The 20,608-nt window shown below is 43.6% G+C and overlaps 1 protein-coding gene across 2 annotated transcripts; it reads right to left on the minus strand.

The window, feature by feature from the left end:
- Positions 1-179: 179 nt before the first annotated feature.
- PLCXD1 (phosphatidylinositol specific phospholipase C X domain containing 1) lies at positions 180-18,177 on the minus strand. Of its 2 annotated transcripts, XM_075737074.1 has the most exons (7): positions 18,053-18,177; positions 15,235-15,377; positions 11,749-11,885; positions 8,353-8,481; positions 7,027-7,182; positions 3,093-3,276; positions 180-2,160 (listed from the first exon to the last, which is right to left on the minus strand). In XM_075737074.1, the coding sequence occupies exons 2-7, from the start codon at positions 15,344-15,346 to the stop codon at positions 1,862-1,864; spliced, it is 1,017 nt and encodes a 338-aa protein (XP_075593189.1). In that variant the 5' UTR covers positions 15,347-15,377; positions 18,053-18,177; the 3' UTR covers positions 180-1,861. The 2 variants fall into 2 exon arrangements, with proteins under 2 accessions (XP_075593189.1, XP_010311824.2); XM_010313522.2 differs by lacking the exon at positions 18,053-18,177 and having other exon boundaries at positions 15,235-15,442.
- Between the last annotated feature and the right edge of the window lie 2,431 nt (positions 18,178-20,608).

Below are 20,608 nucleotides of genomic sequence, written 5' to 3' on the forward strand. Positions count from 1 at the left end.
AGTGAAGCAAAAAACCATAGATTTGTATGTTTAATTAATGAAGTTAGCTGTGAACACCTTTTACCCCTACAGTTTTCTTGCCTAGAGTAGTTTATTCACAGTACCTACTTCTGTGTCAGTTCTTAAAGAGAAAACATTTAAGGTACAGCAAACTGTGGTTTGTGTGTGAAATTCTTTCCCCCCCAAAAAAAAACAAAACCAAAAACCTGATCCATTACCTGAGTTATGAATTAATTACTACTGGGAACCAATAAGATAGTTGGGATCACAGAAGGGAGAAGCAAAACTATTTCAGTCCATACTACACAAAGAGATGAACTTTTATTAGATAGAATAACAAGCCACTTGAGGTTACAAAAGAGAGGCAGAAAAACACTTAGTGTGTGTAATGTAACACTTAATGCATTTAGTGACTCGAAAAAATCAAAACTGAATGACTATTCCCTGTAAAGTACATAAAGGTAAGAACAAGGATAAAAAGCCCTATAAAACAGCATTTAGAAAGTCATCTTTATAAATGGAATGTTTATGTTTTTACTCCTAGATATTCTGCCATTGCAAGAGATTGCACAAGGAGGTAGTATCTTAGCCTTTCATGCTGAGAAGTCTAGGGTGACTCTGATCTGATGTCAAGTAGCAGTTGCTTTCAAACTTCTGAAGACACCTACTGCAAATGTGAACATCTCACCAGACATCTGAACTCAGCTTTTGCATATAAAGTGCATCTAAAAAGTGAGGTATATTGATGAAGCTGCATAGTGAACTTTATACAATGCCTGGTTTTGGTTTAGTCCTGACGCTTGCCCTTTCTCTTAGCTTCGTGATCAGCTGTTATTGCACAGTTCATTTTAAAAATTAGAAAAGCAGGATTAATATGCAGTGGCAAACAGCATAAAAGCCTTAGTTTTTACATAAGCAAAACCTACTTATTGAGAGCAAAAATAATTACAGTGCTACTAAAATAGTTAAAGACTAGGTGTGAAACCCCAAATGAGCACAACAGAAGCCAAGAATCTGTATTTCTAGAGCAGTCCAAGTTTAGAGAAGGCATTTGTTTCACATGTTTATTTTCAGTGTAAGGCGTATTTTGGCAACACCTAATAAAACATATTTCATTACCACAGACAAAAATGTCTAGAGGCTTAGTTTTGGTATCTTTATCACTGCAGAACTGGCATGAGTGATAAAAAGAATAAGTGTTCAAATACACATAAAAACCCTCTTACAAATCGTAAAGAATGTTGTGACTACCCTGTTGGTAAAGGGGCTCAAAACTGATATTCAGTACACAACAGTACAGCCACTTCTAGATCTCCAATGTTAATGATATGATGTATATATAAAAATCACATCAAATAGGATTGTTTATACAGTATCTTTGATATATCAAAAATATTTTTAAACTGTTCCTTTTATTTAACACAAACTATGAAAACAGACAACTGGGTTTCACTCTGATCTAAAAGACTAAGAATTGGGGTTGCAAGTAGTGCAGAATATCTTTACAATTATAAGAAAGATAAAAATCTTATCACAAAATAATTCGTGCAGCTACTGACATATTTCTCCTTCTTCCTCATATGCAAAATAAGATTAAGTTCTTTGGACTTTCAGTATTGTCAACTGCTACAGAATCTAAGCACCTCCAAGTAAATCATACCTGTACCGTAGTTCTCTAGAGACTTTGGCGAGGTCTGCCTGTTCCCTTTTCTGTGAAAGGGCCTTGAAAACCTGATGATGTTGAAAGCACTTTTCTCCCTGAGTCTTTAAAACATCCCTGGTTTAAGTTAACTGGACCTCTATGGGATCCAGGGTGCTTAAACCAGGGCATGTTAACTGCAGACAAAGCCTCTTCTGCTTTTCACAGATGAAGAAGCTGAGAGTGAAATACTGTTTGTTCCACCCCTTTACTTTGACAGTGCAATGGCAGATTAATTTTTGTGTTAAGTTCTATCACATCTTTGACAAAATCATCATTTCCTATAAAGTCTCCAGCAATGATGTTAATACATTCTTTTTTTGATCCCGGATACTGCTGCTTTATCCAGATTTTCAGGCATGGAAGACTCCGGAGTGTCATTTTCTTCAATGATCCAAATGGGTGTAAGAGAATATACCTTAAGTTTTCAGTAAGGTTAATCCCTGCTACAAAGAATTTCTCTGAAACAAAAAAAACAAAAATCAGAAGGTGGCACATTAAATATTCCTTTGAGGAGAACAGAAACTGCTCAGCATCGCATTAACTCCAGATCTTGTTCCTCTGGGAATCATTAAAATACTAACTTCACACTCTTTCTGTATTGTTTCATATTGCTAGAACTGTTGCAGTAGGCCGTCTCCCCTTGTTGCAGTTTAGCTAAATTTGTCTAAATTATTCATTGCACACTAAAGGTTCTCCACTAACTAGTCCTCCTTTGTAAATTGTGTTTGTTTCTGTAAGGGTTGCTTCCAAATGCTTAGCTGTCCCCCATGACAGCCAGCAACACCGGGTGTGTTTTCCCTTGGCCAGGGAGTATGCTTTTGAGCAGTTCTCCCTTTCCTCACGCCATGCGTGCACATCACAGAGCCGCATCAGGGGTTATGAACCGAATTTCGTTCGGCATAGACTACACCAGCGTGCTTGAGCGCTGCTACTGCCTAATGCAGCTGCAGCCTTCACGTGCCATTCTTATAGGGGTTTCTTTATTACAAGAAGGATAGCGTAATGCATTCCCTTGTCACCAGCGCTGCATAAAGCAGCAAGCACTGGATTGAGGAAGCAGTCTCCTGTGAGAAGGGCATGACCACACCAGCTAGCTCTTCCATGCTGAGGGCTGCTTTTTCACGGGATCACGCAAGTGAAGTGAAGTGCCGCAATTTATACAGTCCTATGCGTGTACGTAGACTGATGCATGTATTTGCAGCACCAAAGATGAACGTTGCACTCGCCCATGGGTGGGCAGAGCACTCGGCAAGACGGGCACATCTTGTGCAGGCAGCATGCACAAAGCGATTACATCCCATAATGCTATGAACACCCAACTCCCTAGTCCTACTCGTTCTGCGTTGCTGTGCGTGCCCCTTGTTTCCTCCGAGCCGCTCCTTGTGCCTACCTGGACGGCCCCTCTGCTTCATGCGCTCTAAGAAATGGATAAGAGCCCAAGTGGTAGTTTTGTTTCCCCACCAGTATGGGATCGCGGGCCACAGCTCGCAGTGCTCCTCCACTTCCATGTCCTCTTCGTACGAGACTATAGCCTGATGGCCACGCTGCCACATGGTCCGCAATGTCGGCACCACCTAAGAGAAAGCGTGCCTGGGTTGAAGTCAGCAACACAGCAGCATTCCCAAAGTTCACATACTGAACGTGTGACGTTGCCTTGGCAGAGGCAGTTCAAATAAAACTTCTAAGCATATAGCTCAGTAGGTTGTTGGCTGGGTTACAAGCTGCAGTGGCAATGGGAGCATGGGAACTTCCACAAATTCCTCCTTATCATAGAATCATTAAGGCTGGAAAAGACCTCTAAGATCATCAAGTCCAACCGTCAACCCAACACCACCGTGCCTACTAAACCATGTCCCAAAGTGCCACATCTACACGTTTTTTGAACAACCCCAGGGATGGTGACTCCACGACCCCCCTGGGCAGCCTGTTCCAATGCTTGACCAGTCTTTCAGTGAAGAAATTTTTCCTAATATGTAATCTAAACATCCCCTGATGAGGGAGGTTTCCTCCCTTTCCTCGAACTGTTCAACTATGGTAAAGTACATAACTTATCTTACACCCATGTAAGAAGAAATCAGCCCTCGTGCACATACTGCTGCTGAAAATTTGTTGGGAGAGGAAGACACAGGCCATTTGGCAAAAGGAGGTAGGAGAGGGGCCAAGTCCTACACCCAGCTGTAGGAAAACAGACACAGAGAAGCAGGAATAATTTTGGCAAATGCCCCACATCGATCCAAATTTGTGGCTGTAGCCATCAAAGAAAACTGAACTGCTTAAGACTTGGTAAGACTAGACGTAAGTCTTCAAGAGATGCATTCCGATTTCTGATAATTCTGATTTCTCTAAGTGGAAAGTTTCTGAAACTGGGGTGCCCCAGACATTTTGAATTGAGAGAGGGGAAGACTTGAGTCAGAAACCTCAGACAGACAGACAGGCTGAAACAGGTATTTAAGTGTTTCAGTAAGAAGTGACATTTTCCGATCCTCAAAAGTTACCATCACACATAATTGCAGCCCTTGGACTAGTTTTAATTTGCGAAACCAACATATTTAACAGGTATTGTTTAAGAATGTTGTGGTTAAAAGCTGTATCTGTTGCTTGTGAAAAGAAAGCGGTGGCTTTTTGATGTTCCAATTAATTTATTAAAATAAAAGCCAAAGGCAGTTGAAAATGTTATGTAAATCTTTGAAAAGAGCCGACGGTTGAATGAATGTGGGAATCCCTCTGACTTCATCCAAGAGAGAGTGCAAGCCCTAATTAGGTCAGAAAATACTCCGAAATTAACACACAAGCTACTCAAACTACAAAAATCTGTGGTTGACAAGCCTTTGCTTTACTCCAGTTGCCTTTCTGAAGCTGAAATCTCAAAAAAAAAAAAGAAAAAAGAAAAAAAAAGAAGAAAGTGTGGGATAAGAGCCAAAGAAAAAAGCTACCAGAAATATGTACAGGAGCACAGGTGCTTATTTTGCAAACAAAGCAGAAGTGAAACTGTAGATATCTAACAAGGGATTTTTAAAATCTTAGTAACCCACATCAAAGGAAAACACCTTGAATAGTTAAGGCAATTAAAATTTTATAGAGAATGTAATGTTGTCATGCTGTGGCCTGTGCCAGTACTACATACAGATCTCTACTTAGCAGTTGCTTCCTAAATACTTTGACACTTAACTATTTTTACAACAGAGTTGCAGTCTTGAAAGACAGTAGATACCAGATTATTTTAGAATAAGTGAGCAAGCACGTGGTTGGTTGATGTTAAATCTGACTCTGTGATCCTGAAAAACCCCACAGCTACCTAACCTGCAATGACATCACTTGCAAAACGGTGAGATCCATTGTGGTTGTCACAGACCCCATAGAGATAAAGTGTTCCTGCTTGAGGGAAGTGCTTGGCTTCTCTTTTCTCCAGTGCCCTTCCTCCTCCCGTCTGGACATCCCTTGGAAACATTCTTCTTTCTTCAGTCAAGTGATCTCAAACCATTCATTCATCATCTTCGTACAATGAACTATCAGCAGCAGTTTGCCCCTTTTGCAACTAAAATCTTTTTTCTTTTTAAGAGCTGGCCATGTGTCTGAAAGCCAATTTGGCCATCTTCTCCAGTATTGCTCTCCTCATCCACGACTTATGCACTCAAGGTATTTGGGGAAAACAATAAAACGGTGTCACTCAGGTCTTCAGTTATTCATCTGAGGCCTCAATATTCAGAATCCCCTAGTTTTGCTGAGAATTGTTCTATTTTAACTCTGCTGTACAAAACACTTTGAAATGGTAATACTCACCCGCTACTGACACACCAGCTTCAAAGGCTGAATTCGAATCGCAAACAGGGTCATCATTATCCTGTACCCCTCACATCTCCAGAGAAAACCCTCTGTTCCTGTACATCTTTGAAATGTTAATTGTTTAACTGCTAAAAGCTCCCATACCTTGTAAAAAACAGAAGAAGCTAAAAACCTCAACTTCTAAAGTTTGGCAATCAAACAATTTCTGATTATTTAAATTAAGGCTTTTCTGGAGGATTGGGTGACTGGAAGCACGTTAGGCTGGTTGGAAGGTCAGCTCCAGCTCACATCCAGGAAAGAAAGTCACTGCCACCAGAAATGCACCGAGAGCAGAGATGTTAAGAGGGACCTCAACAGGCTGGAGACATGAGCCGACAGAAACCTCATGAAGCTCAAAGGAAAATGCAAAAGTTCTGCACCTGGACGGACAGACCCTATGCACCAGGACAGACTGGGGGCAGGTGGGTAGAAAGCTTCTTTGCAGAAAAGGACCTGGAAGTCCTAGTGGACACCAAGCTGAACATGAGGCATTAATGTGCCCACGTGACAAAGGTCAACTGCAAACTGGTCTGTGTTAGTAAAGGCACGGAGAGCAGGTCAGGAGAAGGGGTTCTTCCCTTTTATTCAGTACTTGTGGGACTGCATCTCAAGTACTGTGTCCAGCTGGGGCTTCCTCAGTACAAAAAAAGTCATTGACATGCTTGAGCGAGTCCAGCAGCACGCAACCAGAGCGAGCAGAGGATGAAGCGTGACTTGCAAGCACAGGCTGAGAGAGCTGGATCTGTTCAGCATGAAGAGGAGAAGACTCCAGGCAGCAGTGAGACCTGTCCATAAACACTTAACAGGCAGATGTAGAGAAGACTTCTCAGAGGTGCATAGCAAAAGGATGAAAGTCAGCAGACACAAGTTACAGCAAGAGAAATTCTGATTAGATAGACAGAGGGAAAACATGTTTACTGTTAGAGTGGTCAAACGCTGGACCAAGCTGCCTAGAAAGGTTGTGGAAGCTCCAGCCTTGAAGATATTCAAGGATGGACAGGACGCAGCCCAACATAGTGTTGAAGTTGGTCCTGCTTTACATGGTGGAGCTGAACCAGATGACTTCCAGAGGTTACTTCCAACCTAAGCTATTATAAATAGCATAAAAATTCATCTATAATTACTGCTGTGAAAAGGCAGAAAAGGGATTCTTTAAATACTATAAATATAGTATAGACTACATTTATAAACACACACACTTTTTTTTTTTGTAACACAACTCAGACAGGACAGTGGATGGCAGTTGTGTCCCTACTATTGTCCCACAACTCAACAGACATGACAATCAAATTTAACTCCCTCCTCCACACTGTGGCATGTAGGTTTGCTTTATCTACTCCCACTCAATTTTATCAGGTAGAGACCTATCTCTGATGTAGTAAATGTTACTTTTCTTATGTTAAAAACATAGTGAAAGTAGAATATATCTAAAAATTTGGGATCCAAGATCTCACTGTAATATACCATCCTTAAAAATTAGGAAAAATGGATCTAATACTTACATTTCTGGGACACAGTTTACACTGGAAAATCTCTTTTATACAGGCAATAAGATGACAGTGAAGTTTCTTGCTTAATCCATCAAAATTCCTGCAGGCTAAGATAACAACTTCCTGAGGATGCGCTTCCAACCACCTTAACACTTCCCACAGAATATCCTACGAGAGAGTTACGGCAACTTAGAAAGTCATCTATGCTATGCAGGGGAAAGGACATAAACCCCACAGAGCATTGATGGTAGGTAGGGTAGACTCACAAATCACAACAATAAAAGTCAGCGTAGGTTTCTGGAGGATAGACATCTGACGGCCCACAAGGTGATGCAGAGAGACGTACCCCAAGAAAACCTACTTTGTGCAGGTCTGTGCTGGTTTGCTCTGGATGCGGATCTAGCACACTACACTTAGCAGCTTTGTGTTTTGATAATATCCATGAAACTCCTACTGCCTAGAGGCAGGTTAGCAGTAAACTCATCTTGCTAAGCTTCTTTAAGGACAAACAACGTGTTAGTGGCAAACTCAAAACCAGGGAAAAGCTCTGTCCTTGCTTAAGCATGACAGGACCTGTTTTCCTCATTTGTTATGGGCAGTGACAACTTCCTGAAGACTGCGTGTAACTAGCAGGGTAGTCAGGCACTACATCTCACCGTTTACACGAGCATGCCAGTCAACATGAAATCTCAAGGCACGAAAGGGCTCAGGCACACGAGCATGAAACTGAAGTTTAGCCAGTTAGTCTGCAAACGAAAAGCGGCATTAGCTGGCTGTGCCTGCCTGTACAGGTCCCAGCAACTGGGAAAAAAATGTAAACTAGTCCACAGTGACAGACCATGTGTAAAGAGCAACTCACAGTAGTTTATTCATAGTAGCTGACAGATTGTGGGACCTGGACTTGAGACTCTTTGCCTTTCAGTGAAATACCTTTTCCTCAAGAAAAAAAGTGTTTCTGTGATTTTTATTAGGCTTTTAGTACCTTTTTTCCTTTAATAACTTCTCTTCTTACCAGGGAAACAGGATTGCCCTGGGTAGCACCCTGGACAACACAAGATAAACCCCAGAAACACCAGACACCTGGTAGGAGATAGGTGGTGGAGAGCAAGGCACAGCAACTCCGGTTTGAGGATGAGGAATTGATTGATGCTCCAGTCTCGCTTGCAGCTGCTGAAACTAACTTCCAGCCCTGCTGATTTTCTCTAGCTTGAAGTCCTCACATTAGGAAAACAAATAACCCACTCAGAAAACCTTGAACCAGCATTTTCAGATTATAATGTCTCTTAAATAAAAGAAACAACACTGGTTTTATAGCCATCCCAAAAGTAAGGAGAATACCTGTACAGTAATAGTTGTGTAAACCATATGCACGAAGTACAACGTCAAAGATGGATCATTAGCCTTGTGTGCAATCCTAAAATCCAGATACCTAACTCCAGCCTCAAGTTGCTCCGTCACAGTCAGTACCTGAAGGTGAAACAGAAGACAAAGGTCCTGAGAGCTTGGAAGAGATTTGCACCTTTTGTTCAGAAAGCCAAAGGAAGCATACAAAGTTAGCTCTATGACATTTTTCACAGGTCTTTCATCTTTTAAATGGCACTATATGGCACCAACTTGCAACTTTGAAGTATTTTACTGTCTGACGAGAGGCAACCTGATTTCCCTACGGCATATACTGCAGGTACAGATTACATTAGTTTCAGACCCCTGCCCTTGTTGCGTTCTGAAAGTTAAAGATCCATTAACCTGTGTGTAAATACACAATCGCTCTTCACAAGAGTATTTGTATGAGCAAAAATTGCAGAATCATCACCTTAGAAATGCTGTACTCGTTTTATTAGATCAAAGACTTTATCATGGTTGTCTCTGCGGAGCTCACTCATCCTCAACAGACGGAAAAACAAAAATAGAAAAAAGTACTGGCAATTGTTCTTTTTCAGGATAAAGTCTCTTTACAAGTTTGATTTAACCTGTAGAAGTCCCACAAAACAGAGGTTCTCCTCTGTTTTGACTTTCCCTTGGACCTCTCCTACCGGATTTGAGGGCTGAATGGAACAGGTGATAAAGCTGAATTTTTGGGGCAAAAAGTCCCAAATGATGTGTCTCTTACCTATATCAAGGCTCTCTTTGTGTAATAAAATAGCATCAATTTAATTAAAAGCGTTTAAACACTGATTTGTCTCAGTTCAGCCTGCTACGGACAACACTTTTAGGTTTCAGAACGAATACGCTGTACAGATTTAAGCTGGAAAGGATTCAACAAAAGCGAAATCAATACAAGGCGCTGCACCCGAATAACCACATTCATAGCTCCAGTGCTGAGACAGAGCTTAGACACACGGCTGGATGCTCACCCTGCCTAGCATCTAACTTTCTGTTCTTAGGATGGGAATTTAACCCCCCCAGGCTGTGCCTGAGCCACAGGGCTGGGGAACAGCCCTGCCTGGCACGCCCCGGGGCGCAGGTGGTGTGGTGGGCTTGGGCCAGCAGCTCCCTCCATGCCTGCTTGGTCTCCTCTGGGCTGGAACAGTTGAAGAACTGATCCGTGTCCAAGTCCCACCTTCGCTTGGAGCATGCTGGAGGTGGAAGTGTATATGGCTGTAGGTTATATATAACCTTTGTGGCCAGAAAACACCAGATGAAATGGCTGCTCTGAACTGCCCTTTGGGTTAATTAGTTTCTTCCTGTTGACTGCATAGGAAAACTAGACAAATGAGACTCTAATTGGTCATCTAGGTTTGGATACTGAATTAGTGTGAACATTGCCCCCCCAGGGCAAAATTTAAGAGGAAGCCTTGGGGAGCGATGCTGCTTAGTCCTGCAACCTCACACCAGACATCCAGGGAATGAGCAGAAGTTACACACCTGACATCAGCCATTGCACAGGAAAGATTTGGGCCTCTGGAATGACACCCATAACAGCCAGCGCTCAAGCCAGGCACCGCCTCCTAGGCACTGGGCCACCCAGGAACCTGTGGGTCCTACCATCAGTAGGGCTCCTTGATATCTGTTCTGGATGCCAATGGGTGGAGTCAGCGCCTCACAAAGACAACTCCAGCGCCGCAGAGCTAAGGAGGGGCAGGATTGCAGCCCTGCCTCTTTCCCACCAGCACCAGGCCACTTCCTGCTCAGCACGCTGGGTTCGGACCAGAAAATTGCCATTACGATGTGAGGAGCTTGTTTGTCGCCAACAGGGTCACTTCACTGGCCAGCAACCCACAAGTTAGGAGGTATCTACATCTTTCATTGGCTTAAGTCCCAAAGCAAAAAGCAACTCAAGACAAGGCACTGTGCTAAGCGAGTGCCTTTCCACACCAACTCATCACTCCCATTACATATTCGATATCTGGTAGTGTCTGAGATGCCAGTTTGCCAGGGCTTCAAACACAACAAAAAGAAGCCTAGGCATAATTATTGCCATTTATCAATTATTCAGTTCTAATTCCCTAATAATGAACTACTACTTCAATAAGAACGGAAATGAAAAGATTTCTGGCATCAAAGAGGTACCAAAAAAGTCTGTTCTTTAGAAAAATCTTCAAAAGCTACAGCTTAAATCATGATCCACAATTTTGTCTTTAACATACACTTGTGAGGAACAAAGAGATAAGTACTAGCTTAATTTTAGACTTTTAAAAAATTAACTAAACTTTACATAAGGGACCACACCTTAATTCTCTTAATCTTTATGTAAAAAAACCTCCTTTCAACAAGATTTTTGTCTCTGCTGCTGGGTTAAATACTCACACAATATAGATGGGGAAAACAACTGACATCACACAACAGCGACAGTAAAAATGAACAAAGTGCAAGTGCTTTTGATTATAATAATATTAAATGTTATCTATAACAACAATAAACATGTGAAAAAGAAGACAAGTTTCTAGTACCAAGTAGTCAGCTTTAAGCAACATCTTTGTTTATGTATCATCCCCACCTCACTTACAGGCTTGTTCCCCACAAAAGAAGATCTGGTATCTATAGCACCTATCTCATACCCCAATGTGCTGGTTTTGGCTGGGACACAGTTAATTTTCTTCATAGTAGCTAGTACAGGGCTATGGTTTGGATTTGGGCTGGAAACAGCATTGCTAACACAGGGATGTTTTTGTTACTGCTGAGCAGTGCTCACACAGAGCCAAGGCCTTTGCTGCTTCTCACACCACCCCACCAGCGAGTGGGCTGGGGGTGCACAAGGAGTTGGGAGGGGACACAGCTGGGACAGCTGACCCCAACTGACCAAAGGGGTATCCCATACCATATGACATCATGCTCAGCATGTAAAGCTGGGGGAAGGAACAGGAAGGAAGGGACATTTGGGAAGACAAACACCATCACTCCAAGTAACCATTACGCATGATGGAGCCCTGCTTTCCTGAGATGGCTGAACACCTGCCTGCCCATGGGAAGTAGTGAATAAATTCCTTGTCTTGCTTTGCTTGTGCGCGTGGCTTTTGTGTTACCTATTAAACTGTCTTTATCTCAACCCACGAGTTTTCTCACTTTTAATCTTCTGATACTCTCCCCCATTCCACTGGAGGGGAGCGAGCAAGCAGCTGCGTGGGGCTGAGCTGCCAGCTGGGGTTAACCCACAACACCCAAGAACAGTACGCCATGAAAGCGCAGATTTCCGGGCAGCAGGCTGTTCTTTCATTGTGCACAGGAGAGCATGAGGACTCTCAGCACACAATTCAACTTTGCCCAGGCATGACGAGAACGTGAGACAACAGTTACCTGTGTTGTAGACCACTTCATGATAATGGGGTGCACAATGCAGGGTATACATTTGTTTAAGAACTTCACCAGCTTGGATTCATTGCCACTAACAGCGGAGTTTTTATCCAAGCAGTACGTCATAGTGTCGTGACTCCCTGTAGAACACAAAAATACATGTACAGAAAATGGCATTTCTTAACTACTCAAGCACCACAATACATGGTTATATTGCATGTGCACACCGGATGTGCCATCCCATTTCCAAATCACACACCTATATTGCCTGACAGCCTACGTAGTTATGGAAAAAAGGTGGGCTCTTCTACAAAGGTTGCTCACCTGACATTAATAAGCTTCGTGTAAAATCCTTGTCAAGGGAAGGCATTGAGACTTTTCAATAAAGCAGTCCCCATCTAAACTAGACATCATTGTTGTTTACCTCGAAGCACAATAAAATGGCCTGCTTCAACAAGCATCTTCCACTGAAATAATTATCTTGATGTGAAAACCCACTTTTTTCAGGGAATAAATAGCTGAAGGCTGAATTTATCTAGAATTTGTACTGTTTAAAGAGTTGTCCAAATGCAGGATTTCGTACTCCAATCCTATCATCTCTGCACAGGAAAATATGACTGAAAGCAGAAATTCATCTTCTTACACCTTTGAGTGGACCACCTTGGTACTTTAAGCATTTATATCTTAAATATCTGGTAAAAATGCCCTCCTGAACTAAACACCCACATCCCCTACAAAACCAACATAAGAGGTGGGTGCTTAAAAGGTTTCAGAGGCAAATCCAAGTCTAAGTTTACACGTGATAGATGGACAAGATCCACGTCTTATGGACTTCAAAAACCACCTCTTTCCAAAACAAGGAATTACATAGGGACAGGCTTAAGCATCAGAGCCAAGTACAGCCTGCCCAAATATTTGCCTTCTTTGAAGTCTTAATAAATCTGACGCATCTCTTGCATCATGTTTAGATGAAACTCTGTTGCAACTCACAATTTCTTCAGGACAGGCAGCCAGTGATTTTGCTAGCTTTTTCTGTGCCATTATTTCTTCTAATTTTATAAACCATCAGTAAGAAAAGCTAACAATTCAGTAAAGTGACTTGCTGGGATCTTTACAGAGTATCTGCAGGGAAATTGCATATCATTTTGATGTTTTAAGTCTTCTTCCAAGCAAATTGTTCACTGGTGCTAGGAACTGCCTTCTTGAATGGTCAGTCTTACTGGTGCCAATGGCAATATTTCTAGTAGCCAAAGTAAAAAGACAAGATTGTATTTGAAATAAAGAAAATTCTTTGAAACTGTCAATAATAGTTTAATGTTGCACTCAATTTTTTTACCTTTTAAAATCTGGTTTCTGTCTACTTTCATGCTTTAAACACCCAAACCAAGCTCATTGCAGATGGAAGATCAATAATGATGGCATGCAATCAAAGAAGTTTATCTTACAAGATGTAAGAGTCAAACCATTAAATACCCATGGATCAAATCCAAGTCTGAGAGAAGCGAACAGGATTCCATCAATGGGCATTGTATCTACTGATGCCAATCAGCAAACGGATAGTAACCCGTCATTTAGGAGTCTTCTTGTGACGTCAGTGAGATACAGTAATGAAAGGAAGATGGGTATATCCATGACACAACAAATACGATGCAAAGATAGTGAGCTAGCACCAAACCAGGTAGCTTCAGACCTTGAAGCAACATCTCCCCAGCAGCACTGTGCTGAACCTGGTGCAAACACAACACTAATTACTGAGACTTGCCTCTGTCTCCTCATCATGCTTTCAGAATGCACTCTCTCACATTTCTTGCATGCCTTGTTGTCTTCTCTACCTGAGATAAGCTTCCATTTCCAAACTGAGCCTCCCTCAGTCATTGCTTCCTCTGAAAACCTGCCAAAGCTGTCTTGACCTGCTTTTGCTCTGACCTGGACTAGAAGAGTTTTGTAGGTCAGCTGGACAGCCACCAAAATCTTTCAAGCTAATAGCCGGCAATGCTCTGTAAAAGTCCTCCAATGTTTGCTGAAATGGGCTTTTCTTCACACCTGTTCTCCATGCAGGCATATTCACAAGAACAACAAGGTCACTGTTACGGGAAGAGCCAGGAAGTCAAAGGCACACATCAGCAAGTTCTCAGCTTTCTACAACATCCACTGTGAAAGCTTTTTTAGAAACAACATCGTTCCTTTTCCACCAAAAAAAAGCCACTGAGCATGCTACTGACTTTTTGAAGGATTTTTGCAAGGAGGGGGAAGAAGAGAACATGACCTTCTTTCTTCTGTCATAAGATAGCTATTTAACCATCAAGAGAAGAAAATAAGTAAGAAATCTGGGTTTTCTTTATAACATCTGTCCTGGGGTCCTTTCACACAGGATTTATCGAAACCAGAGATGCGCTTGTTTTGAAGTTAACATCAATTTAAATTACATATCCAAGTAGTCACCATGAAATAAGCTTCTGGGTTTCAATTTTAACCAAAACTCCACACTCCATTAGTTCACGGGGGCGGGCGGGGGGGAAGAACCATCCACCACAGTTCTTAGGTCCTCCCAAGGGCTCCATCCACTGAAGACAAGATTTTATTTTCCCACTATCTCTAAAGATACATCTTTGCTAAAGTTAACCTACAATCCTGTAGCCTACATAAAACATTCATCCACACACTGTGCTGCTTACCACCCAAACTACCTGTCGCATCTACAAGTGCGAGAGAAAACATGGGCTAGCCTTTTCTTTAGTACCATTTTTATTGTGGAGGCAAAGGGAACCACTCAAGAGGTGAGAGTCCTCCAGTGCCTCCCCACATGTCAGTGAAAACAGGTTCTCCCGTAACTTCTTTGGACAGAATGAAGAAAAAAACCCAAACTAATCTTCTATTCAAGGCAGCAGGGAAAAGCAATAATATGTAAAAAGGTTAATGATATACAGGTCTGAATGTAGTACCAATGAGGACACCAGCCACAGCGCAGTTTTTGTAAGCAGGGTCACGCAGAAAATTCAACCTCTTTGTTAACAAATGTTTTTATTAAAGTCCCCACCCTCTCTTTTTCATACCGCTCCAGCCTCTTTTAAACAGTACAAAAACAAATAAGGTAAAATGCTATTTCTGTCCTTTTGGAACCATTTTATTGTGTAGGAAGTGGCAAGAACTTATTAGGAAAATCTCATCATGGCCCAGATAAGCAAACGCTCAGATTATTAACACTGATCTGACTTATTTGCACAGTGACTGCAAAAAAGTCCCTCTTCCTTTCCCTTCCAAAAAAGGAAAAAAAAAAAAATCCTTTTTTTCCCCCTGCCCCTCTAAGAAACACCAAACACTACAGACTAAAAATATTCACATACACATCACACAAACCCTCCCCCAAGCCCTTCTCCCACACACTGACCCAAATAATAAAGGTAGCCATCCTGAAATGGGACAAACAGGATGCTCCAACGCTTAAATGACATGCTAACAAAACAGCGGAGAACAAAAGTTGATCTCTACCTGGAAGAGCTAAGTTATAGAGGGGAATATCCCAGAGCTTCTCTGGTAATCGTGACATCCATTGACCATTTTCATGGCACACGTGAACGGAGGTTTGCAAAGGGCCTTCCATCAGTGCCTGTTCTAGGACTTCACAGGATGTTCTGGGAGGAAAAAAGAAAAAAAAAAGAATAAACCATTGCATGTTCTGTGGTTGAATTAATACCATTGCACCTGTGCAGAACGGATTTATTCATGCTATAAAATATCAATCCTTCTCTCAAGTAGTTGCAGAAAAATGTCAAGAGCTTCTCAGCCATAGCATACACTGCTTTTGATAACATTGCATTCCTAAGTTTTCTATACATACTGCACACAATAATTACAATCTGCTTTTACATCTGCCAATGCACATAGCATCACTCATACAGCCTGCCTTGCTGTGCCTTTGGTGGGGCTCTGAACTGGTCTCTCTGAGTACAGCCACTCCAGTTAACATAAGAATGGGACCATGTTGGCTGAGGGAAATGCCCAGCTACCACTGGCAGACTGACCCAGGCTGCATGTGTCTAGTATGCAACCTGGGGCTTTCCTCCTGGTGAAGAGTGGCTACCTCAGAGGTTATCCATATGCACAAGGCCATTGTGCAAGCAGGAAAGAAGCAGTTTAAACCCTCTCTTATTCCCTTTGTCTCCTTATTTAAAAAAAAAACCCAGGTATTTGACCACCCTAGTGCAAAGCCCAATGGAAAAACTCCCATGGATTTATTTGGGGGGGGGGGGGGGGGGGGCGGGGAAGAAGAGATGCAGATCTTTTCATCCTGCATAAACAAATGGTCTCTATATGCCACATCTGGTATTATTATTCTTGGAAAGAAATTCAGATCTCAGGCATATCAACTCATCCCTCCTCTGGCTCTGCAATCTAACATGCCGAGCTTCTGCTTCCTGCAGACCCCTTGTTCTGACACCAGAGGTCCGCAGCTAATCTTGTCCCCTTTTGCTGTGTTTTGTGCTTCTTCTGACAGCACATCACTGCTCACCGAGCGCCACTCTGCTCTAGTCTGACTACCATGTACCATCAGCATGGACAGAGGCTGCAGAAGTTTAACACAACATTGCTATTTACCAGTTGTAAAAGACTGGACAGTCTTTCTCCTTTGCCAGCTCTGAAGCCGACAGGAGCTGTGAGACTGCAGCACACGGCAGCAGGTCCTATACACAGACTACAAACCCAACCACAGGCACTGCTTTTTCTTTTTTCCTTGGGATTCGCAGCTCCCCTTCCAGATCCTTTGGGGCTGCCTAATTCCTCAGATCCCCAAAGCCACCCATGCCCACCTAAAGCAGGCACGCAGCCCCGCAGTGAGCAGGGGGACCCTGTGAGCCCCAACAGCCAGACAGACCTTGGCCTAGCACAAGCTCCTTTGCACTGACAGCACTCCCAGAATGCGTCCAGGGGCGCAGGTTTACCTGCTGCCACCCTCTCCTCCTGCCACGTGCTCTCACCGCCTTGCTTGGGCCAGTGTGGGCACAGACCTACAGCTACGGAAAAAAGCTGGTTTTTTGCCACGCTAGTCCCTTACACCAGTTCACCACCAAGTCAGGACAGCCCAGCGCTGGCCCATGCTGAGGAAGCCCCTGCAGAGGCAGCAAGCCCTGCTTTGTCAGGCTGTACAACAGACCCCTAGGTGTTGCCCAGCCAAAACCCAGAGGCAGCAGGTTCTCAGCCTGGTACAAGCTACCATCAACACCCCAATCTCTGTGGGACCGGGACACTTCACAAGGAGTATCCTGCTGGGCCTGGGGAAAGCCAGCAGAGAGCAGAAACAGCAAGACCAAGCCACACTGCAGTCCTGCAAACGCAGACATGTGACAGATTCACATCTCATCATCATCCTCATCTTCTTCCCACTTCCCTCCACAGCACCCTGAGGCCGGACATGGCAGCCACTGGGAGTGCACAGCAGGAGCAGCAACATCATGTCCCGTACAGAAGCAACTGGACCAGATTTTGGCCTGATGCCCCGGGCAATGCACAGCCCTAGATGCTCACGCCGCCACCTCCAAACTAAGCTGTTACCTTGTGTTTGAGATGTGGCATATCCTTTAAAGAGAAACCGAGGCTTGCCTGGAGGAATTAAACTACAACCGTTAGCTACCGCCTCTCATGACTAAACCCCAAACTCCACAAAGGAGAGCTGTGTCTTCATTCCCCCTTCCAGACAACGCGTTGTTGCCGTGATTCACTAACTACCCTTGCTCCCCTCGTTCACACCAGCTTTCTGACCTGCCCACGGGCAGCCCGAGTGCAGGCAGCAATTACATTTTCAGGACTCCACCGAGACACAAACAATAAATAAGCAATAAAAACCGCAAACGTGCAAAGAAACTAGAGATCACTGTCCTTTAACCTCGGGACACCGAGAGCATCAGATGGGATCTCACCCGGGTTATGCCCAAAGCGTGCCTTGCACACGCCGTCCCACCAGCCCGGAGCGCTGAGTGACGGCCAAATACCACGCAGTTCCGGGAGGGGGATATAATTAACGAATGCTTGATGATGACATAATTAAAACATTTACTGCAGCCAACCCTGAAGCTAACGAACATCACGGGAATTACAGAAAACATTTTGACCAGAACTACCCGAACTGTCACAGCGAGGAGCAAGCTGCCAGCCCCACCAGACACGGGGGCGATACCAGGGGAGACAGGCCCAGCGCCCCCCCCCCGCGCCCAGCGGCTGCGCGGCCCGGCCCGACGCCCCCCAGCCCTCTGCCGTACCCTCCGGGGAGACGGATTCCTCCCTCCTCCCTTTTTTTAATTGTTTTACTTACTCCGATGAACGATTTCGCTTCCATCTCAGCTGCCCAGGGAGACTTGCGCAGCGCTGGCTCCCCCCCCCACGCTGCCCGCACTCGGGCGGGGGCTGCACTGCCCTGCTCCGCCCGCCCCGCCCGGGTCAAGTGACCGCTGGTTTGAGGAAGATGAAGGAGGGGCGAGAGAGATGAGGAAGAAGAGGGGAGGTGGTTCTGGGTAAGTGGCGCTGCCTGAAACGCACAGGTGAGACGCTTAGTGGGCTGCAGGTGTATTGCTTCGGCAGGAGCCTGCAGGCAGGGAACAGGCAGAGAGATGCCGGGGTGGGGGGAACACCACTAATAGCATGTAGCCATCCTTCAACTGCATTTACAAATCTATTAGTTAAAAAAAAAAAAACTTTAAAAAATATATTTACCAATATATACATCAAGTACCTTAATTGCCTGCTTTGTCTGACAGAGTTTCTATTTCTTCGGTTTGCAGAGCTAAAAAAAGAATTCGCTAGTTCTTTCTCTCCTCTTCAGCTTGTACGGCCCCTCATCCGTGGTGAAGTTCACTTGTATTTATTATGGCACCCTGCAGAAATCTAGGCCAAAAAAAAAAAATCTCCTCAAAAAGCTTCCCTGTGTAAGGAGGCAGGAGGTACGTGAGTGAGTGAATGGCAGATAGAGGTAAACATGCAAATCCTCTGGGTGTTTTTGGAAGCAGGGTGCCTTCTCAGCCTCCCCACAGGCTTTCTGGTGTGGTGGAGGAAGCTCCCCTACTTCAGATCCCTGTTTCAAAACCACATTAAAATACACAGTTCCTTAAATAAGGAATGGTGAGCCAAAACTGAAATGGAAAGAATGGATAGAGAAGGTTAACTTCTCTTTCTCCTCTGCAGGGCAGCGTTCCCAGAGAGTTGTCTACAGCAGAACTGGGATCTGACTGCTCCAGGATCGTACCACAGTCACGACTAGGGAAAATTCAGGCTGCTGCAGTGTTGTGCTTCTTGATGCAAGGATGTATTTTCCAGATACTCCCTTTTCACTGTCTCATTTTTGCATGAGGCAGAGCAAAAGGAAGAGCAGTGTCCTTGCACAGAGTAAAACTTGCTGTGCCAACAGCAGCGGCCAGACCAGGTTAACGTTCAGCTAATTAATTGAGTCATTCCCGTTGGTGAGGCCCAGGATGGCAGGGCTGCCTGGGCTTCAGAGTTATGCCACAGTTCTGACTGCTGTTTATATATCAGCTCTTACAGAGTATCACAAAACTTGCTGGAGGCAGATGCAGAATAGACATGCAGCAGGTTGTAAAGCTAGGCACAAAAAGGACAAAATGCCAAAAGAGGTGAAGTAGAGCAAAGGAGAAGGTAAGAAAGAAAAGATGCTACTTAAAGGCTGTGTAGATTTGCACTGTCATGAGAGAAAGTAGCTGAGAAGAATGGTTATGGAGAAGTACTACTGTGCTCTTCATGGAATGAAAGTATGGAAAGTATTTCAAACAGGAAAAGTTAGGAGGAAAAATCAGACAAAGTCAACTTTAATTCTTCATTTACTGAGAAATTTAAGACTACGGAGGTGTGACAAAACAGCAGTCAGGTGGCCTCTGGATACTGCCATGACAAATAAAGTACAACCAGACGTGGTTCTGGTCTTGGAAAGCAAACCTGTGTGAAGTTGTTGGGCCTAGTGGGGAAAACATGACTGTGCAAAGGAAAATTTAAAAGCTATTTTTGTGTTGATTTGAAATGAATAACAGAAAACTCGAAACATGAAACTGAAATCCCAAAACATTTTATTCTGCAGGCATTACAACAGGACTTTACACCGTTGTAATGATGTGAAGTATCTGCTGACTGATGTTCAAACAATTTTACAGGTCTTACCTCAATGGAAATACTCTGTCAGAAAATCTCAAGCCCTCTCCAAACTCTCCTAATCCCCACCCTTTCAAGTCTGAGTCTGGGTCTCAGTTCTTCTTCATTTGCACTGAAATTACTAGAGATGTCAAAAGAGTTGCTCCTGGTTTAGACCTGAGATCACCATCTTTGTAGAGGGATTTAGGAAGCCCATAAAATGAGGACTGACAGGAAATTAATCAGCAAGCGATTAAGCCCTGAATAAGCATGTCTCCTGAGGAGGGGTCAAGGCAAGGAGAACTTTTAGCAATATTTGCAGAAATAATGATAAGGAGATTTCAGTATGAGAAAGCAGGGGGATGAAAAAGCCCGAGATTTCTCAACCCCCTCACAAAACAAATGTCTGTATTGAAAAGACTGACAGTGGAGTTCAAAAGTATTGGACAGTGAAGAACTTACCCAGAAGGAGCTTATCAGATTTTTGAAGCATTCAGTAGTGAAAAGGGTTGAAGCTGGTAGTGTCTGAGAGAATCAAAACAGGCAGGTACAGAAGCTTCAGCGTGGGCATTGATGGAAATGCAGGTCTGATTTATAGCTGTGGATCAGAGTGAAATATTTCTGGTTTGTTAGTCACAGTGACACCAGTCATAGAGCCTTAGACTGGAGTTTATGCATTTAAACAGCTTTGGCTTCCTAAAATATGCTACACTTTGAGGGAAATCAGTTGATTTTT

This window comes from Balearica regulorum, chromosome 1, assembly GCF_011004875.1.
Source record: "Balearica regulorum gibbericeps isolate bBalReg1 chromosome 1, bBalReg1.pri, whole genome shotgun sequence".
Taxonomy (NCBI): domain Eukaryota; kingdom Metazoa; phylum Chordata; class Aves; order Gruiformes; family Gruidae; genus Balearica; species Balearica regulorum.